The following is a 21,259-nucleotide window of genomic DNA, read 5'->3' as shown; positions in this document are numbered from 1 at the left end:
AGAAATTAAATATTATTATAGTTAATATCATTATGCATCTATTTTTCATTAATTGTACATAATATTGATGCTATATTGATGACATGAAAGTGAAACGTTTTGAGGTTATGTAAGTAAATATAGAGAATATCTTAATTTAGATCATCATTTCTATAATTTACTGAGTGGCTGCTATATATAACTACAAAACTTAAGTAAGATAATAATATTGTTATTAAAAATCAAATATTTTTATACTTATTAACCGAGTGGGGTTGGGTCTTTTTCATATACTTCATGGCGGTGTAGTGTAGATATTGATATGTGCCATTGTCTTCAGTATTGGCTCGAGAGAGCGCAAAAATTACAGTTCCTAAGGAAAGATAAAAAGGTATTACTTACTGATAAAATAAGAGGCCTAGAAAATTTTGTAGTCTCCAGATCATTTCAGCAGGATCTCTTAGTAGGATAAAATGATTTTACGATCTACATTTCAAGTTCTACATGCAGCAGCTATACGAAAATGCTATTGTTCGAAAGCTTAGCAAACCTGACATTTTTTTAACTTTTGCCTACAATCCACAATGACCTGAAATAGCTACTGCTCTCGTCCTGACATTAATACTTGCGTTTTCGCGTTGAAACTCAAAAACTGAAGTTGGATAGATTCAAGAAAAAGTATTTGGCCTAAAAAAATACATTCAGAGGGAATATGTTTCATTATTATGGAAGCAAATAACTATCAAAAAGACAAGTATTCCTCATTGAAAATAAATCTGAAAAATTTTTATTTGAACGTCTAACGAACTTAGTTTGCAGCAGCATTTGCTGCACAAGCCACTGGTAGAGCTTTAAAATGCAGGTTTCTCAAAACTTTGTTACTAGCCTTGGAATGTTAAGATAATTTCCCAAGGGCCAGAAATGAAATATCAACAAAATTACAAAGGATCTGTTTATTATAACACATTGACTATTACAACGTGACTTTCTTTTTGACAGACCCAGCTGTAATCCTCGAAACAGGCGCAGACGGAGGCACATCGGATGTGGCTTCCACCGTTAATGCTCGCTGTTTATGATGTCAGTGGAGTTTGTGTGTAGCAGCAACTATGGCATGTCTTAATTGGTGCATGGATCGTTACTTGAGAGGAAATTGGTTTAACAAATCCGATAGATCTTGCAAAATATGCCCTGTCCTCAGAGAGGCTTCTCGCTTATTTCAAATGACTAATACTAGGTAAAATTCCAAGTTACCTAACACACATTCACTTCTTTCACTGTTGTTCTTACAATTAACAGAAACATTCTCATTTCCCCGTGCAAAAAAAACACAATAATGTCCTAGTTCATTACATTATTGCACAGGAATTTGTATTATTATCTAGCTTACAGCATTTCATGGTTTTGAACAGCAGTGAAAAAGTTTTACATCTTATACATTTTTTATTATGAGTGTATATTCATAACAACAGCGATTTTAGATATGAAATTAGTTCTATGGTGTGTGATACTGATATAAGAATTATAGGTACCATTTAGGAATTTAATCTCATCCCCATCATTTTACATTTGCGTTCCCTGTTGATGGAGAAGAGTTAATTCCTAAAACTTATATGTTTTCTTTTGCGTCACAAATAACTAAAAATTGCATAAAATATTTTATCGGAAATTATAGATGTAAGGAAGTTTTCAGGAATATTGAATTGTGCCTAAATAGAATTTTGGCATTAGGAAGCTAATATTGTCTCCGTCGTGTTACTTTCCCTGTTGATGGAGAGAAAGTTAGCTTCTGAATATTTGTAACTGGTTACATCACGTGTCTAATACCGTAGAAATCATCTTGGTAAAAGCACCTGATGTAACAGTTTCCTAAGACATTGGTATGCTGTTGAAAGGAACCTGCAACATAGAAAACTCAAAATATTCTGTATCATCACTTTCCCTAATGATGCAAACGGTTCTGAGTTTAATGTAATGGAAGTTCCTTTCCACCTCAAGGTTTGAGAAGAAATTCCTCACAAAAAAGATTACAAGAAATGACGACTCGTGATACACGGTTCAAGAAACATAAATAATGATACTTTTAAACACAAAAAGTCTGTGAAAAATATATATAGCACGCCGATTTTATAATTTTTGCGGATTTCTCGACACTGAAAAGTGAAGAGATTAAAAGGAGGGAAATAGATTGAATTCAAGATTTATTTTCTAATAACAATATGTTCAGAAAATGTAAGAAACTCAACGACATTTTTACAACTTACTGAAAATTTAAAGAGTTTAAAGAGTTTTTTTTTACAAAGTTTTCTTAAAGTCTGCATGTTTTCAAAGAACTAGGATTTTTAAGATTTAACACTTACATAGCAACAAAAATATAGCATGCACAATTTATGGACGAGTGAGAAAGTCTTTTCTTTATTTACGAAAAAGTACAGGAACACTGGATACTACGTTTTACATTTGATACTGAAGACATAAATGAATGTAACTATCCTACTCCGGCATTTGTCGGGAAAACAAACGAATTCTGCTAGTAAATTACACATGAGTAACAAACAAATCCAATAATGTAAAATTTATGGGAGAGACAAATTAATTTAAAATGCCTCGCAATATAGTTTGTGAAGAAACAAATGAATACAGCACTGAGATTGAGAAGTTAATAGGTAAAATTTGTGGGAGGAACAAATGAATACAACTTTCAGATTGGAAAGTTTGTGGAAGAAACAAATGAGTACAACACAGTCTGAGCGTGAATTTTATGAGAGAAACAAACGAATGCAACAGACTGTGAAATTTGTGGGAGAAACAAATGAATACAACATATAGATTGTGTAATTCGTGGGAGAAATGAATACATCATTTGGATTAATAGAAGTACATAAGGGGAGACAAAATGAGTACTTTGCCGTACGTTCCAAATACATGGAAGAAAAGTTCATATATCTACTGTTAATTATCTTGGAAGCAGTAAATGAGCCTTAATTTTATTCGTGTATGGATAATAATTCCTTAAGAATAAGAAGTTATTGTAACCAGGGATCTGTAGTATTAGGAAAAGTTCATTTAGAATATTTGTGTAAATTATTGTATAGATTTTTTTAAAAGAATCATGCTCGCACACCATAGAAGTTACATAACTTTTTATAGTAATAGTCATGTTATTAATATGAACGAATTTCCGAATTGGTCATTTTACCTTAAATCCAGGAATGCAACAAGCAAAATGGCCCAATCTTCACAGTTTATGATAACAACAATTAATGTTTGTTTTCAGGAGTCATATAATTGAGATTTCAACATGTGTAGGTATATACTATATAATATATAATACAAACCTATTTCCTCTCAGTATTTTAGCGTGGTAAAGGGTTATGTCCTGCTTTAATCTGTCAAATTTTGTAGATGGTTTTGTCTGTAATTGCACAATGTGATTGTTGAACGTAAGTATTGAAGCTGAAGTAATTGTAGACCAGTATACATATTTATTCCAAGTAACTTAAGCTACCTACAAATCTCAGGTGTTAACCAAAAGTTATTATGTAAAGATGTGTAACAAAGTTACGAGTAGATATTTTAATGTATTTATTTAAAGCAATGTGTATATGTAAACCTTTATTTGCCTATTTAAATACTATTTATTTGTGAAACATTCAGAGTATTAATTTTACGTAGGTATGACTAGTATGTTTTTGCAAAGCATGAAGATCATTATTCACAGTGTATTTTTTTAAAGTACTGTAGTTAGAAGTTACCAAAATTAAATATTAAGAAGCCGATTAATTCAGCAACATTTAAATTATACACAAGGCAAAATATTTTGTATCTTAAGTACTCACACAACACGTCATTTTCTTTATAAGATGTTAGTAGATCTGCTTAAAATTATATCTCAATGAAACTGTTTGTGATATGCCAAAGAGAGATTCACTTTACTGTCCCAGCATTTCATTATTAGATTTTTGTTTAGTAAGCCATTTTTATTCCACAATAAAGCACTGTTCATGGAACATAGTTAGGTACGAAGTAATTTTGAATCGAGAGAAAACTGAAAAATGTTTTAATGGAAACAGCTTTCGTTTATAAACAAAGAAGCACGAAAACTTGCAAATTTAGAATCATATTAAGACTTCTAAGTTCATTCACTATGACAAGACCAAAGAGATATTGTGATCCTTGAACCTATTGGCAACAATTAGAATACATAATTTGTGCCAATGAACTTTCAATGACTTCATTACAACTGTATCGTAGTCTATTGTTTATGTTTGTACTTTGGGCTATGTTCTCGTGTGTTTTGACTAAAGCAAAAAATATTATAATAACCAAACTGTATTATCTAATAAGTTACACCACCTACCATGTCAGCTCAGAGGTTCTCTAATGTTATTAGAAAACCAGATATTTATGTGATATAATTTTCAACAGAGCAAAAATATTTACAAGTTTATCTGAGTCAATACTACAAGAAAAGAAGAAGAATGCGACAGGAATTGACATATTGAGCTTACATGTTAAGTTGTGTGACTATTTTCTTCCTTCCCTTTATCCTGTCAGCGAGTTCTCATTTCCAACTGTTTTAGTATTCTACAAGCACATGAAACCAACCAGTGGTGTATCCAGGTAGCATCATAAAGATAACAGAAGAATGTCAACAAAGTTTTCAATTTTTAGATGGACTTACACACACAAATAATGTTTGTTTTTCTTTATCCAATATTAGGATTTGGTGAGAATTATTATTATTATTATTATTATTATTATTATTATTATTATTATTATTATTATTATTATTATTCAAGTAAACAATTGGAAGACACGTTATTAAAAACACACAAATCTTGTACACCTTTCAATTTAATAGTAGTAGTAGTAATAATAATAATAGTAATAATAATAATAATAATAATAATAATAATACACAAGAATATTATTTAGAAAAAGAACAGATAATAGAAATATGTGTTTACTAAAATTACACGACTGATTCACACGAAAGATAATAACTTTACGATGTGATTCTTGAAATTATTTTGAGTAAAAAAGTGATCATGGTGATCGGGAGAAGAGTTCGGGGCAGAAGAAGATATCAGATTATAGAGACATTCAGGTAGCCTATATGGATCATATGCGATAACTAAGAGAAGGGCAGAAAATAGGAAAGATTGAAGAATGGTGAGTTTGCAGTAAAAAATCTGCCCTTGGGCAGAGAACTGTGAATGAAGGATCATAGGTTCGATTTCGAAATGTTAAAGAGATATGGTCATTTATTCAATAAAAATGAACGAATCACTATGAACCCCGCGCTACCATTTGATTTCCTGTTACGAGTTTCTTGTTTCTTCAAACATTACTCGTAAGTCATGACTGTGTGGGAGAGCGTATTATTGAAAGTGAGATAATAGGAGCTATGTTTTCACACTGGATGTCATGGCCAAGGATAAATCAATATCAATATCGGGGCGGTACCAATACCCGATTCACATGCGAGCGCAAAAGTGAAGTAATATAGAGAGCGGTACATTCTAACATCTACTATAAGCATTGACTTCGGCTACAGTAACATAGGTACTTATATAGCTCTGAACATAAAGTGTAATTTTTTTTTTTTTACTATAAAGCGTAAATTTTCTTACTGTCAGCCCTGATCACATTACAGATTGATCAGACTAAAGTACTTTCAAGACACAAACTTGTATAAATTTCACTATGCTGCCATCTAGCCACTGCAAAAGAAGTCACGTTATAACCCTGATGAAATTGCATGGAGTGATAACTTGCAGCAGTACTTCCATCTAGCGGTCGTTACCAAATTTTTTTTTATTTTATTGGGTTATTTTACGACGCTGTATCATCATCAAGGTTATTTAGCGTCTGAATGATATGAAGGTGATAATGCCGGTGAAATGAGTCCGGGGTCCAGCACCGAAAGTTACCCAGCATTTGCTCGTATTGGGTTGAGGGAAAACCCCGGAAAAAACCTCAACGAGGTAACTTGCCCCGACCGGGATTCGAACCCGGGCCACCTGGTTTCGCAGGCAGACGCGCTGACCGTTACTCCATAGGTGTGGACCCCCAAAAATTTCATGTTCGACAATGGAGAGCGTAATGGTTGTTCTTTTTTATATTTCGCCATTTTATAACCATTGTAATGGCCAATCTGATCTATACGAGTATGTGATCAGGGTACCAGCCTTTAAACGTAATTTAGAGCTATGTTGCTATTGTCGATAGATTAAAATAGTCATAGTTCTGTCACTGCTCAAAATAGGACTCATATTCATATGAACTTTTTTACTCGAAACTCTTTCAAATGTCGTATCCTAAAGTTATGACCGTTCTTCGTGAAATCACCCTGTATTTGTTTTAAATTAATTTGGAATTTTCTTGTTCCCGAGGGAATATACCTCCTCAACCTCCTTCCTTTTCGATGAAACTACTGTGCTCTAGGAACTACTGGTGGAGTAAAAATTTATAATTTAGGGTAAACGTACAGATGAACAGAACTTCATTAGCGCACCCTGTAGATGTAAAACAAAAATAAGTTTAAGCCAAAGTCTAGATGCTGAAACATGATCAGGTAGTATAGGCCTATAAGTAGCTCCTCGAAAGTTGGTTACAAAACTTTAAAATATTCAATCTTCAGCTTTCTTCATTCAAGAGTAAACTGTAAAGAAACCGCGTAAATTCAGGAAGTTCTCATTTATTGGGAATACATTTTGTTACCGCAAGTAATTTGTAAAGTATTAAGAAAAAAATTATGAATTACATATAACCACGATTAAATAATAAAGCACTAGTGTCCCTGAAACAATATTTGATCAAATATACCGTATAGCATACAGGAGGTATCAAAAGATTATGAGCAGAGAAATCCTTGGGGAAGGTAATAGAGTTACTTGAAACTTACAGTAAGCTTCCTCATCTCAGTACCATGGTTTTATTTCGTAGTGATAATTGACAGATTTAAGTGTAAAGTTGGCAGCAATGTCCCGAGTGGACAGCGCTAGATAGTCTTCATAGTTCTGTCGGATACTTTGAACTGTAACCATTCTTACGATTTTCATTTTCTTCTTTGATAATCTTAGTTGTAATTCTAATAACAGTGTCCATCTTAGTTAATTACTCTCTTAATATTATAATAATTTAGTTTTGACTTTTTTTATTTATTTGTAGTCTTGTTTTCTTAGTTAAGTCATATGGATATAGTAGGGACGTATTTAGGAGAGGGGGCATAAGTTTCCCCCTCATTCTTAACAAGTAATGAATGCAATAGGTGAAAGAAGAAGATTATGTTTGGATATCCCAATGGTTTTGTTTGTAATAAAGAATCAAACAGAGAAATCAAACATTATTTGTGTTGGTATGAGTGTTCATCTAAATAAATAAGTAAATAAATAGATAAATAAAAAAGAAAATAATTTTAAAAACCTAATTACTTATTCACTTCTTTACGATAATACCTGGATGTGTCACGGATTAAAATATAATAATTATTCTTAGAAATACCTTGCTAACACCATTTCCTTAATATTTTCTGCTGCCTTGTGAATTTCTACTGACTAAACTAGAAAAGTCCTGAGCTTGGTTTAGATCAGCTACCTTCAACCGGCGTAGCGGCCCTTCGAAATGTTTTTTTTTTTTTAATTTATTCCTGAACTTGTAAGTAGTATTTTTTTATGCATTACTAGACAAGTTCAGTTGGTAGGTAGAAAATTAACACTTTGTAGACATCTACAATTTTTTTTATGCAAAAGCACTTCACACATAGACTCTTCGGAGTACTTTTCACACAATTTTAAAAGTCCTTTTGGATTTTGATAATTTTAATTGGACTCATTGTCACAAAATGTGAATATCACTATTCCAAATGTTTGAGTTTTTTTATACATACCATTGTAGTGTCAAAACTTGCATGTACTAGCATGTTTTCTGTGACGCTGAATAAACATTATGCCCTACCTACTTTCCACAAAATTTTTCAGTCCTTTTGCATCTTGGTGATTTTAATCTGACCCATTGTCTATAAGACCATTGTTTTAAACGTTTGTATGTAAGCTATTAGTGTAGTGTTAAATGTTGCATTTACTTCTATGTGCTTTGTGATGTTGGGCAGCCATGAGCTTAACTAGTGTGATGCATGCTGTAATTTCGCTGGCTTGCATGCTGTCCAGCTGTTGTGTTAAGGGAAGCAGACTGTGACGAGATGTATTCTTCATTGCACACACTGTTGTTTCTGAATCCTCAATCTTCATGGCGTCTCTGAATCTGACGTAGCAACAGTTTAATACACGTAGCAAAGAAGGGTAGTTTAGAAGATCTGCAGTGGTCATCATCTCAGAAACTGTTGGCCCATTTGAGCACCCTTTCGTTGGTCAGTCTGTCGCTGAATTCAGACATTTTCCTCCGGATAGGGGAATTGTCTGTGAATTGTAACATAAAAAGATATTTAAAATATTATCTAAAATAAACATTATTTTCACAAACATTTTTATACATCTTGATTACACAACTTTTAACACTGTATCAATGTATGATAATAACTTTCTTGTGTTAAATATTATTAAAGTACCTTGTTAACATGTTTCGACCTATCTTCGGTCATCTTCGGAACTGGTCGTTGCTGGTCTTGGCGCCTCTTGTTTCCTATGTGGGTGCGTTCGTAGTGTAGAGTCAAAGAGTGTATGTGTTTTGAAATTGAGTTGTGTGTTGAGAATATCGTTGGGGTGTGTTTTCGTGTGTCTGTATATTTCATATTGTTCTAGTGTGTTGAGTTTCTGGCTTTTTCGTTGGATGTGCAGTATTTCCATGTCTGTGTTGATGTCTCTGTAGGTGTGGTTGGCATTTGTGATGTGTTCTGCATATGTGGAGGTAAATTCTACATAGGACAGACAGGCAGATCATTTCAAACACGTTACAAAGAACACATCACAGCCATAACAAAATTACAAAACACCTCCACATATGCAGAACCAGAGCCTTGCAGAACAAATCACAAATGCCAACCACACCTACAAAGACATCAACACAGACATGAAAATACTGCACATCCAACCAAAAAGCCAGAAACTCAACACACTAGAACAATATGAAATATACAGACACACGAAAACACACCCCAACGATATTCTCAACACACAACTCAATTTCAAAACACATACTCTCTTTGATTCCACACTACGAACGCACCCACACAGGAAACAAGAGGCGCCAAGACCAGCAACGACCAGTTCCGAAGATGACCGAAAATAGGTCGAAACATGTTAACAAGGTAAGTTAATATTTGACACAAGAAAGTTATTATCATACATATTCCGAAACATTTTTAGTTTCTTCTTGCATGAATTATTATTGTGATGAATGAATTTATAAGGGTAAAGAGACGTAAACACTAGTTAAGTACACAAGATGTGCCTTTAGTAGGGAATTCGACACCGTAGTTAACAATGTATGTGAACTTCAAGTTGGTAAGCCACTTGTCTCACTATTTATCGCAGTTCCATTGAAAGAACCTAGAAAATTTTGGAGGGGAAAAAGACGAATGTAATCTAAAATATACTATAATAAAGGCAAAGAAAAATCGCAAAGCACTATCCAAGATAGGGTTTAGCAGCAGCAGGGAAGACTTGCCTAAGATGTTAACCAGGATTTATTTATTTATTTTTATTTTATTGGGTTATTTTACGACGCTGTATCAACATCTAGGTTATTTAGCGTCTGAATGAAATGAAGGTGATAATCCCGGTGAAATGAGTCCGGGGTTCAGCACCGAAAGTTACCCAGCATTTGCTCTTATTCGGTTGAGGGAAAACCCCGGAAAAAACCTCAACCAGACAACTTGTCCCGACCGGGATTCAAATCCGGGCCACAGGGTTTCGCGGCCAGACTCGCTGACCGTTAACCAGGATGGAGAGAAAGAGATGAGCGTAGTGATCTTCAATAGTCAAGGGAAGCGAGCCTTAAAAAAATTCACCATTGTTTATAGCTAAAAACCTACAGGGTGGCCAACATGCTAACATGTCGAGTACATGTTAAAAACTAACATTATCTACTTTGGAAACTTCAGCTTCCTTATTCAAATTGTCTTCAATACATATCGAAAATTGCATGAAAACAGGGATGGGGGTATCGTATTCGATACGGTAAACGTATTCAAAACGATTTTAATACTCCATGGAAACAAGTAATTGATATAATACTATTGTTAGCACCTATGACGAAAAACGTAGATTACTTTACAATAAAAAATTTAAAGAAATAAACATCAATTTAGGATGGAATATCCAAAAGAAAAATGTACAATTAATGAAGTAATATACATGTTATATTAAATATTTAATTTTTCTCTTAAATGTTTTATTATTGAAACTTGTTAATTCAGGTTTTCCTAACATGAAATTGAAATAGTTTAGGACCAAAACTTGAGCTGTGCTTTAGATCAGCATTAATAAAACATGTGGGTTCAATTACTGGATTTATTCGGTTTCTTCCTGTGTCGTAATTTTGTGTAGTCTACATTTAATCTTGAATAGTAATTTTTGTAAATATATGCTAATAAGATATTTTGGTAATTCTCTAGAAAAGCTACTCCAAAGAAGGCACAATTTTATTTTGCTTTATTTATAAATTTGGTAAATACTGAATACCTTAAATTCTGAAAAAAAAAAAAAAAAAATCAATAGGTTTTGATTAGCAAATTTTTGAATGATTTCCCAACTATTCCTCATCCAATGGAGAAAATCCAAGATCCCATCGGGAATCGAACCCGCGACCTTTCCGCTTTGCAGCGCTACGCTACCGAGCGCCCCACCAAGCAAGTTAAGGGGAGGGGATGGTATTTTTTGGTGAAAAATGTGTAAATTTAACAAAATCTTTAAAATACTCTGTGACATGTGTGGAATGCATAGCATAACATTCTGTGGGTATTTGTGCCCTTATCGGATATTGAGTTGCCATTTTTAAACTTCCTGCGTTATGGATTTTTAAATCACTCGCCCACTTTTATTGTTGTTTCCGGTAAATTATATTTTCAAAAAAAAAAATTTCTTTAAAATACTCCTTGATATGTATGGAATGCGTTGCATAACATTTTGTGGGTATTTGTGCCCTTATCGGATGTTGAGACTCATTTTTAAACTTCCTGAGCTATGGATTTTTAAATCACACGCCCACTTTTATCGGTTTTGGATATAATTTCTGAACTATTAACGATACATGCATACAATTTAGGACACACATTCTTTAGACTACTGTATTAGGAAAAGTTTCTCTGTAACAGAATTTTGTTAATTGATTTCATTTAAAAATACGTCCGTTTGTTTGTAAGAAAGGAAATCAGAAAGTTGTTATTAAATTTTAATTTTTTGTTTTACAAACGTAGGGATTAATATCAAAATTCTGTTACAGACAGTTTGTAGAACATGCTTTTGCAAATACATTGCAAGAAACCGTTTGAATCTATCTTAAAAAACGGTTTAGATATATCGGTTTTAGTACAATCCTGCATTGGGTATATTTTTTTTCAAATTTGGGCCCCCCATAATAATTTTTTTTTCAAAATATTTATATTTGGTTGAGTTCCTACAGCTATGAGCTCTCTACATACAAAAAAATTAATATTTTACACCAAATAGGAAAAAAAGTTTTAAAAAATACCATCCTCTCCCCTTAAATAAATAATAAATTTGTAATATCATTAATGCACTAAACTACTAAAACTGACAGAGTTATATCATACTTACAGCCCTGTATGATGAACCATACGCTTACAATATCCACTCACCTGACGGCAGTATATCGGAGATAGCGCGATCGCTCACACACGTCTGGTTGGCGTTGATTTCGAAACGAACTAACGCTCAGCTACGGCCTGCCGTGGCGTGGCGTGCAGGACGACAGGGATAGAGCATCGTGCTGCTTGCACAACCTTGTGTCACTCCCTCTCTCCGTCCCTCCCAGTTCAGCTGTGGATTACCACAGTGTTGCATCATCCACATTCTCGCAGATCCCACTGTGTGTTATTCCCACCTCCACTACTTCCCTTCATGTACGTTCACGTAAAGCCATGCATCAACAGGTCATCGAGTAAACATTAATGGGTGTGCAATGCAGTGGCGTAGCATGGGGGCGTAAAATTCTTAGGGGAGCTGAATAAAAAAGTATGGTAATAATAATAATAATAATAATAATAATAATAATAATAATGACTTTATTTAACCTGGCAGAGTTAAGGCCCTAAGGCCTTCTCTTACACTCAACCAGGATTAAAACTTGCTTACATAGTTGAACATAAAACTGGATCGGAATTAAGTAATTACATACTGATACAATTTAGGTACATAATGAGATCAAAAGAGGTAGTTACATAAAAATTTACCTCATAAAATAAAAATAAACATAGTGGAATACATATTAATGTTGTTAGAATCAAATACGAATCACATAAAAACAGAAGCCGATAATTCAATAAAAAAAATGTACACAGTAAAAATAAAAATAAACAAATTAGTATACATATTAGTATTAGAATACAATTAAGTAGGATTTACATAATTGAACCAGAAACCGACAATTGAATAAAATGTACACAAAAACAATAGATTGATAATAAAAAAAACAACATAGTGGGATACATATTGGCGTTAAGTGATAAATAAACACGATTTAGATAATAAAAATAAGAAACAAAAAAAATAAAAATAAATACAATGGAACACATTCCATTAAATATTAGCAACGCGTTAGGTCTGGCAACTCATCGTAAGATATTTTTCTAATTTACATTTAAAGGAAATTAAAGTTCGGCAGCCCTTGACTTCAGGTGGCAGAGAATTCCAGTGACGAGAAGTAGCAACAGTGAAAGATGAAGAATAAAGAGATGATGTATGGAGTGGTATTTCTAGCGTGTTATCATATTGTGACCGAGTATTTAAGTTACGATACCGAGAAAGACTGTGGAATCGGACAGATAAGTAAGAGGGAATAGAGGTGTGCAAAATTCGGTATAAGAGAGAAAGGGAATGTAACTTTCTCCTCTCATTTAACCTGAGCCACAATAATTTATTGAAAGGAGGCGAAATGTGATTGTAGTAGCGGATATTACAAATGAAACGAACACACGCATTATGAATACGTTGCAGTTTCTGGGATAAATCCACCCTGAGATCATTGAATAAAGCGTCACAATAATCGAAATGAGGCATAATAAGAGTCTGTACAAGCGCCTGGTTTAAATTAGCTGGATAGTGGTACAATCTTTTTAATGAGCGAAGAGTGGAACTTTCTTGCATGTGTGTTTGATATGCGTGTCCCAGGTAAGGTTAGATTCAAAATGAACTCCCAGGAGTTAGGTTAGTTTTCGTTTTTTGCTACTATAATTGTTTCACTGACGCATTATTAAATTCCTATTCTTCATTCTCCTATTTCAACTAACTGATGTAATAGGGCCTATAATATAGTACTTACTTACTTACTGGCTTTTAAGGAACCCGGAGGTTCATTGCCGCCCTCACATAAGCCCGCCATTGGTCCCTGAGCAAGATTAATCCAGTCTCTACCATTATATCCCACCTCCCTCAAATCCATTTTAATATTATCTACCCATCTACGTCTCGGCCTCCCCAAAGGTCGTTTTCCCTCCGGCCTCCCAACTAGCATTCTATATGCATTTCTGGATTCGCCCATACGTGCTACATGCCCTGTCCATCTCAAACGTCTGGATTTAATGTTCCTAATTATGTCAGGTGAAAAATACAATGCGTGCAGTTCTGTGTTGTGTAACTTACTCCATTCTCCTGTAACTCATCCCTCTTAGCCTATAATATAGTACACCTCAGAAATTAATAAATTCGCTGAAAATATGTATTGCGAATTTCAACTATAAAATTAAAGTACAGACTTGTATGTCCAACATTTTCAATGTTACTACCGGAGTTAAACAGGAAGATTCTTTATCACCTGTTTTGTTTGATTAGTTATTGACAATTAACAAAAAATACACTTTGAAACTATTTCCTTTCTCAAATTAGCTAAACTATCCTAATTTTGGGTCGAGAAGAAAGAATATGACATTAGATTTTGTTTATTAATTCTAATTGTTTACATATACTAACCTTAAATAAAAATACTAAAAATGCACTTGTGTTAGAAATTCTTTCCTTTCTCAAAATTGCTCAATTAACTTAATTTTGGGTCGAAAAATGAATCTGACATTAGATTTTGTTTAGTAAACCTAACTCGGATTTTATAGATATACTTACTTACAAATGGCTTTTAAGGAACCCGAAGGTTCATTGCCGCCCTCACATAAGCCCGCCAGCGGTCCCTATCCTGTGCAAGATTAATCCAGTCTCTATCATCATATCCCACCTCCCTCAAATCCATTTTAATATTATCTTCCCATCTACATCCCACCTCCCTCAAATCCATTTTAATATTATCTTCCCATCTACGTCTCGGCCTCCCTAAAGGTCTTTTTCCCTCCGGTCTCCCAACTAACACTCTATATGCATTTCTGGATTCGCCCATACGTGCTACATGCCTGCCCATCTCAAACGTCTGGATTTAATGTTCCTAATTATGTCAGGTGAAGAATACAATGCGTGCAGTTCTGTGTTGTGTAACTTTCTCCATTCTCCTGTAACTTCATCCCTCTTAGCCCCAAATATTTTCCTAAGCACCTTATTCTCAAACACTCTTAACGTATGTTCCTCTCTCAGAATGAGAGTCCAAGTTCCACAACCATACAGAAGAACCGGTAATATAACTGTTTTATAAATTCTAACTTTCAGATTTTTGGACAGGAGACTGGATGATAAGAGCTTCTCAACCGAATAATAACAGGCATTTCCCATATTTATTCTGCGTTTAATTTCCTCCCGAGTGTCATTTATATTTGTTACTGTTGCTCCAAGATATTTGAATTTTTCTACCTCTTCGAAGGATAAATCTCCAATTTTTATATTTCCATTTCGTACAATATTCTGGTCACGAGAAATAATCATATACTTTGTCTTTTCGGGATTTACTTCCAAACCGATCGCTTTACTTGCTTCAAGTAAAATTTTCGTGTTTTCCCTAATGTTTGTGTATTTTCTCCTAACATATTCACGTCATCCGCATAGACAAGAAGCTGATGTAACCCGTTCAATTCCAAACCCTGCCTGTTATCCTGAACTTTCCTAATGGCATATTCTAGAGCGAAGTTAAAAAGTAAAGGTGATAGTGCATCTCCCTGCTTTAGCCCGCAGTGAATTGGAAAAGCATCAGATAGAAACTGACTTATACGGACTCTGCTGTATGTTTCACTGAGACACATTTTAATTAATCGAACTAGTTTCTTGGGAATACCAAATTCAATAAGAATATCATATAATACTTCCCTCTTAACCGAGTCATATGCCTTTTTGAAATCTATGAATAACTGATGCACTGTACCCTTATACTCCCATTTTTTCTCCATTATCTGTCGAATACAAAAAATCTGATCAATAGTCGATCTATTACGCCGAAAACCGCACTGATGATCCCCAATAATTTCATCTACGTACGGAGTTAATCTTCTCAAAAGAATATACTAACCTCAAATAACAGGACTCAATCACGTGAACGACTGGAAGTAAGCACAGTGTTTTTCATCCTGAGTCAATATTGCCAAAAAAAAAAAAAAAAAAAAAAAAAAAAAGGACGCAGTACGTCTCGCACGTTGTTAGTTGACTATGACGTAAATGAAATTGGGGCCAATCTGCGTACAGTAACGCCACACCCACTTTCTGATCGTGAAGAGCAACTTCATACACTAAAAATAAGAATAAAAGTGGAGCATTTTAGCCCATTTAATGCTGCTTTTTGAGACGTGGCGCATTCCTGTGCTGATCGGTGTGAAGATTTCCTAGGACTTAGCTGTATTGTTACTTGAATATCTACGTGTTTCTCCTATGTTATTCTTGCATCCAGACATTATTTTCAACATATACTTTGAAAAAAAGGTAAAATAAACATAACGTTTTTATTACTGTACCTGTCTACGGTGCATTATTTATATTGGATTATAGATCTAAATCACCGTCATTAAGGCTGGTTCACAATAAACCGGGAACGAGAACCAGAATGAAAACGAGAAGCAGAGGACGTGAATATGAAAATTTTTGATTCACAATAAACCGTGAACGTAGACGACTATGCATATCGATATGCATGTCAATAACGATATGTAAAGTCGATATTACGCATTCTGATGTTATTTGTGTATAATTGATCAATGGCGTTCTCTCATGAGTACAAGGCAGCCAACATAAACACAGGTTAACCAACTTCGAAATTTCAACTGAAACATTTCATTAGGTACGGTATTATAAATATACCCATGCATCTTTATTATCACAACCTATTTTAAGTCTACCATAACGTAAAATAATTAGAGAAGAAACATTTGTAATAGAACAAAAATGAACACAACAGTAGTTATTGAATTGAAGCATGAATATGTAGTGTGTAATACAACCAATACAGTAATAAAATATGATTCGCTTCTGATCGGTGTTCAAAGATGCAGCTATTGAAAGCCACGTATTCTCCTTCATTTTCTCATCTTTATACGAGGCGCGCCGCTTATCGTAAACTTGAGGATTTTCCTCAACACTCAATATTAGAATCTCATCAAATAAAACTTGCTCCATGATGCACAGCACAGAACAAAATAATGCATAGGTTATGTCACGGTCTTCTTGCTACAAAATATACGACGACAAAATAGCTTTTAGATGGCAATAGAATGAATCTAGTGGGCTGTGATCGGAAACGTGAACGCCAAAGTTGAAACTTGGCCTACTCTCCGTTCCCGATCCCGGGCTACGGCAAGCTTTTCGTTAATTGTGAACGCTCACATTTAAATGTATACATTTTAACAATTTTACCGTTTTCGTTCCGATTCTCGTTTCCGATTTATTGTGAACCAGCCTTTAGTCTCTGATTCCTTTTTCTTCCGTACGAGAGAGCGGTCGTATCTCCCCACTAAACACGCGAGCTGCGACTGGTTATATGCTAGACCTAGTAAGTTATATATTATGCCGCGCGCTGTATTACAGTCATAGTTGATGTATTACGTGTGTTATGATCACTGATTCTCTTTTTGTAGGGCAATAGAACGCTCGGGTCGCACAGTACAGCTGGATCAGGAGGCCTCATCAGCAGACATGGCGCAAAGTGAAACTTCCTCTTCATGGTTGGGAATGGCTGCTGGTATAGGTGCCATAGTTTTAGCTGGAGCCCTGATCTATGACTTTACAAGACGTCGAAACAATAATGATTGAAAAGAGAGGGTGGCATGCAATTGGTGATTGTTATGCTATTACATTCTTTAAGTATATTTTACGAGTGTCATCCAGAAAGTAAGAATGTTTGTTCGTTTAATAATATCCTTAATACATCAATTATTCTTGTGGAAAATAAGACATTTGTCAAAGTGTGTCACAATAGTACATTATGCAACGAGCCTATAATGGTAGTAATTAAGACGCGAGTATGTTTGTTTATGAAACGAGCGCAAGCGAGGAGGAGGGGAACTGACTTTCTAAATTGTGAGATGTGTGCAGACGTGAAAGTATTGATTTTTTTCCGAGGAACGATGGCATTGACCTTGATATAATCTAGAGAATAACATGAACATTAGTCTTGATATAACCTGGAAATTGATTTAGAATTGAAAAACGAGATGACAATTTGAATTTTTTTGAATATTATTTACAATTAACGCTAATTATTATAGTAACAGAACATAACCTTCTGCGACAGTATTGGATTTCAGCCTCCGTGACTTTTCGCTAGTTGTCTTTCGATTGCATATCCGAGAATAATCGATACTTGCGCTTTTATAATGGTACAATGGTGATTTCTCATTGGCTGAACAACTGAACTATAATTAATAGGTGTACTTTAATGAGGTGTATTAAAGGGCTACTACCAGGTGTATAATTACTACATTTCGGCATGGTCGAGCGTAAAGTTTTATTTGAAAGCTGTTATCGTACAAATCCATTATCTATCAATTTAATTAGTCCTCTACCATAATTTACGTTGTATCATCAATTTTTATGTATATTCCGCTAAAAAACGGATCAAAATCTGGAGGGGTGAAGCAATGGCGGCTGCTGGAAGGTGTTTTGAGGCGCTACCTTCCCCGTCAAAGTAATATTGCTAATTTTTTAAATGTATATTCAATGCATGGGTTACATTTTGGTGATCTTCACCGCAACTAAAGAAACAAATTATTATATAATTTTTGCTCTACAGTAACCAGCACCTGGCCTTTGGTAATTTGCATGCCACTAATTATAGCCTATGGAGGGAAAATACTTATTTGTATTATTTTGGCTCACGGTAAAATTCTAATTTTGACTTCATTTGAATTTGAATTTAAATTTAAATTTATTGAAATTACAAATTCCATATCGTTTATGGAACCTCCTATGTGACAGTACAGAGAATAATTTTTCAGGAGGAAGAAAAAATTAATTAAATGTCAGTATGCCTACAATGATCCTCGATGATGTCATTGATGTTCATCATATTCACCAACGTTTTTTTTTTTTTACCGAATTATCTAGTATTCTTATGTATGCCTGTTAATATTTAATTATTTTTCTCTTTCTCCTGAAAAAAAAAATATATGCTCTGTATTGTCACATAGGAGGTTTCATAAAATCAATCCCGGTATACTGGTGGAAGTGAAATAATCTTGCAGCTTTTAAGAGCGAATAGCTCATGTTGTATGTAACAAAAAGTGTAATACCATGTGGTGGAAACTATAGCAGCGGTCATCAGCACAGTGCACCCTCGGGCTAACGTCTCTTACCCGCGCATAAGACATTTCACTGGCGTGCACCCGTGGCTGCTGGCGGGTATGCTTTCTATCTCTCCCTTCTGCACGACGGAGCATATTACGTTGCACTCGTTTCACTTTACCCATTTCAGCGAGTGCTGACGACTACTGCTCTACAATTTTCTCAGAATTTTTTTTTTTCAAATATTTAACACCCTCTTATTCGGTAACTATTGCGAATAGGATCGTGATTTTTGTCCATATCGATAGAAAATCGAATAAAGAAGAATTTATTCCTCTGGCGAATTTCCATAGCGTAGGCGGTTTTCGTGTAAATTTAATTTAAATCCACTAATTTCAAGCCACTGAACAATGCGAAACAGATTGCAACACTACACTTATAGACAGAGAGGTTCTCCTAGCGCAGTCTTGTCAAGGTCAGTAGTACGAGAGGGTTGTGGCTCGTGTGGCAACGGTAGCAGCTTTCTCCTATAAAACAATCTACTACGAACTCCAACCTTGGGATACTTACATATGTTACAATGTTCTTACGTTAAATGTTAAATTTAAAATACTATACATGAAATCCAGAACTCTGTGTTCGTATTGAAATTAATTCATACAAGCAGTTTACTCCGAAACCCTAATATTAAACATTAAAAAAAAATCCATGGCGCTACAGCCCCTTGAAGGGCCAAGACCGACCAGCGGGCTGCTGGCCTCACGTCCACATGCCGAAGCAGAGGTGGACGATCATCCAACCAGAATGGAGGTATCGTGTGGTTAGCACGATGATCCCCCTAGCCGTTATAGCTGGCTTGCGAAACCGGATTTTCGCTACCTATCGTAGCTCCCCAAGTGCATCACGATGCTGGGTGGGAACCCGTCCCATACACTGGCCGAAATTTCATGAGAAAATTTCTTTCCCCATGAGAACTCGAACCAGCGCGCATTCCGTAACGCGAATCCTAGTAATATTAAACATGCTTATTGCAAAATATCTAATTAGCTAATTACATAATACACTATTTCCCCACCTCACGTAATGAATAATGTATTCTGAACTATAGATATTTTTAATATTTTGAAGTATGGAAAACAGGTTTATAAATATTTTATTTTTAAAATCACTGAAAATACATTATCTCACACTTCAAATATTGCACAAGAAAATATCTACTTCGGTCGTAAGTAGCCTATTGCACAGCACTTAATTAATTATACTTGAAAAAAAAGTTCAGATACTTATAAATTATCAATGTTTTACTTTGTGGTTCCACTAGAAAATCGTATTATAGTAGGCCTACTGCAATAATGAATGATACATTTTTTGCAAAAAGTAAGCTCAATCAACATTAAAACAAAAAGCTTTATATCTTCTGAAACAGACTAAGCCAATGCTTTTAGTACAAGAGACTAGCAATTAACTTTCGAGCAATCGAACTCTCAGCTGAGCTGTCAATCATTTGGCCACTGTAGAAAAGTCAAACCATGGCTATGGCAAAATATGCCGTCTATGGTTACTTTGACATGCCTGACCTAGAGAGACATCTTAGTTCGTTGACCTCTCACGAGAAGAAAAACCATTGTGTTAGCGGCGATGTTGCCGGACTGCTGAATCTTCCAACTCAGTTTCTAATTAACCGTGCATTTAATCACAAAACGTAATATAGGTTTTCTATTCATTTAAGTGTACCCCATCGTCCCTGTCAATCTGCAGGATTATTTCACTTCCACCCTGTATTATTCAAAATGTATAGTTTTCACCCAAAAGAACAAAATCTCGTGCTTGAAGCAATTCCAGTTTCATAATATAGTACTAGAAATTAAGTGAGACAATTGAAATTTTAAGTAGAAATTGAGAAAAGGCAGTAGTTGAAAAAAAAATAAACTTATCTATAATTTGCGAAAGAAAAGTTAAATAATGAACCGTTTCAATTTAAAGAAATATAATGTTTAATAACAATTATTCTGTTATGTATTACCAACGTGCTGAAACTGTTATTATTAAGGTTACTTAATTCTGCATTTATTTTAATAAATTCATTGTATGATCTTAACCCTTAAATAAGTTCTAGAGCATGAACTTACTAACCCTAATTGTCACTGTAGAAAATTTGTGTAGAGCTATGGGCATGGATGGGCAACTCGTGCTCCCAAAGTGCTAAAAAAAAAACCTTGAAAGAGAGAAAGGCAGACGGAGCCAGCCACAACAGTTACAAGTTGTTTGTAGTTTCGCTGCTAAAGCCACGGTGAGCTCTGGCGGCTCATGCAGGTGATCGTGATATCTATTCCATGATCTGAATTTCAGAATGACGCATGGTACAATAATTATAGTAATTTTAGACAGACTATACCTGAACACATAACAAAATTATATTATTTTCTAGCTTTGTAAATTAGTTTAGTACTGTAAACACAAAATGAATACAACCTTTTCAAGATACAACGAATATAGCTGCA

At 34.6% G+C, this 21,259-nt stretch overlaps 1 protein-coding gene and 1 long non-coding RNA gene across 5 annotated transcripts in view; one reads left to right on the top strand and one right to left on the bottom strand.

The window, feature by feature from the left end:
• Window positions 1-20,856, top strand: part of LOC138699501 (cyclic GMP-AMP synthase-like receptor) — a 74,794-nt gene extending 53,938 nt beyond the window's left edge. For 3 of the 4 annotated variants that reach the window (XM_069825441.1, XM_069825442.1, XM_069825440.1), the window contains exon 10: window positions 17,114-20,856. In XM_069825441.1, coding sequence (XP_069681542.1) covers window positions 17,114-17,288 — 175 coding nt within the window. In that variant the 3' untranslated portion in view covers window positions 17,289-20,856. Of the gene's footprint in view, window positions 1-978; window positions 2,077-17,113 lie in introns of those variants that run through there. The other variant, XM_069825443.1, reaches the window with a different exon arrangement.
• LOC138699502 (uncharacterized) lies at window positions 918-12,089 on the bottom strand. The gene is made up of 2 exons (XR_011332021.1): window positions 11,762-12,089; window positions 918-8,402 (listed from the first exon to the last, which is right to left on the bottom strand). It is a non-coding gene; the product is annotated as an uncharacterized lncRNA (long non-coding RNA).
• Window positions 20,857-21,259: the final 403 nt, after the last annotated feature.

The sequence above is a fragment of the Periplaneta americana genome, chromosome 5 (genome assembly GCF_040183065.1).
Source record: "Periplaneta americana isolate PAMFEO1 chromosome 5, P.americana_PAMFEO1_priV1, whole genome shotgun sequence".
NCBI lineage: Eukaryota > Metazoa > Arthropoda > Insecta > Blattodea > Blattidae > Periplaneta > Periplaneta americana.
The sequence above is the reverse complement of the archived record's forward strand: the minus strand, read 5'-3'. Positions and strand labels throughout refer to the sequence as shown.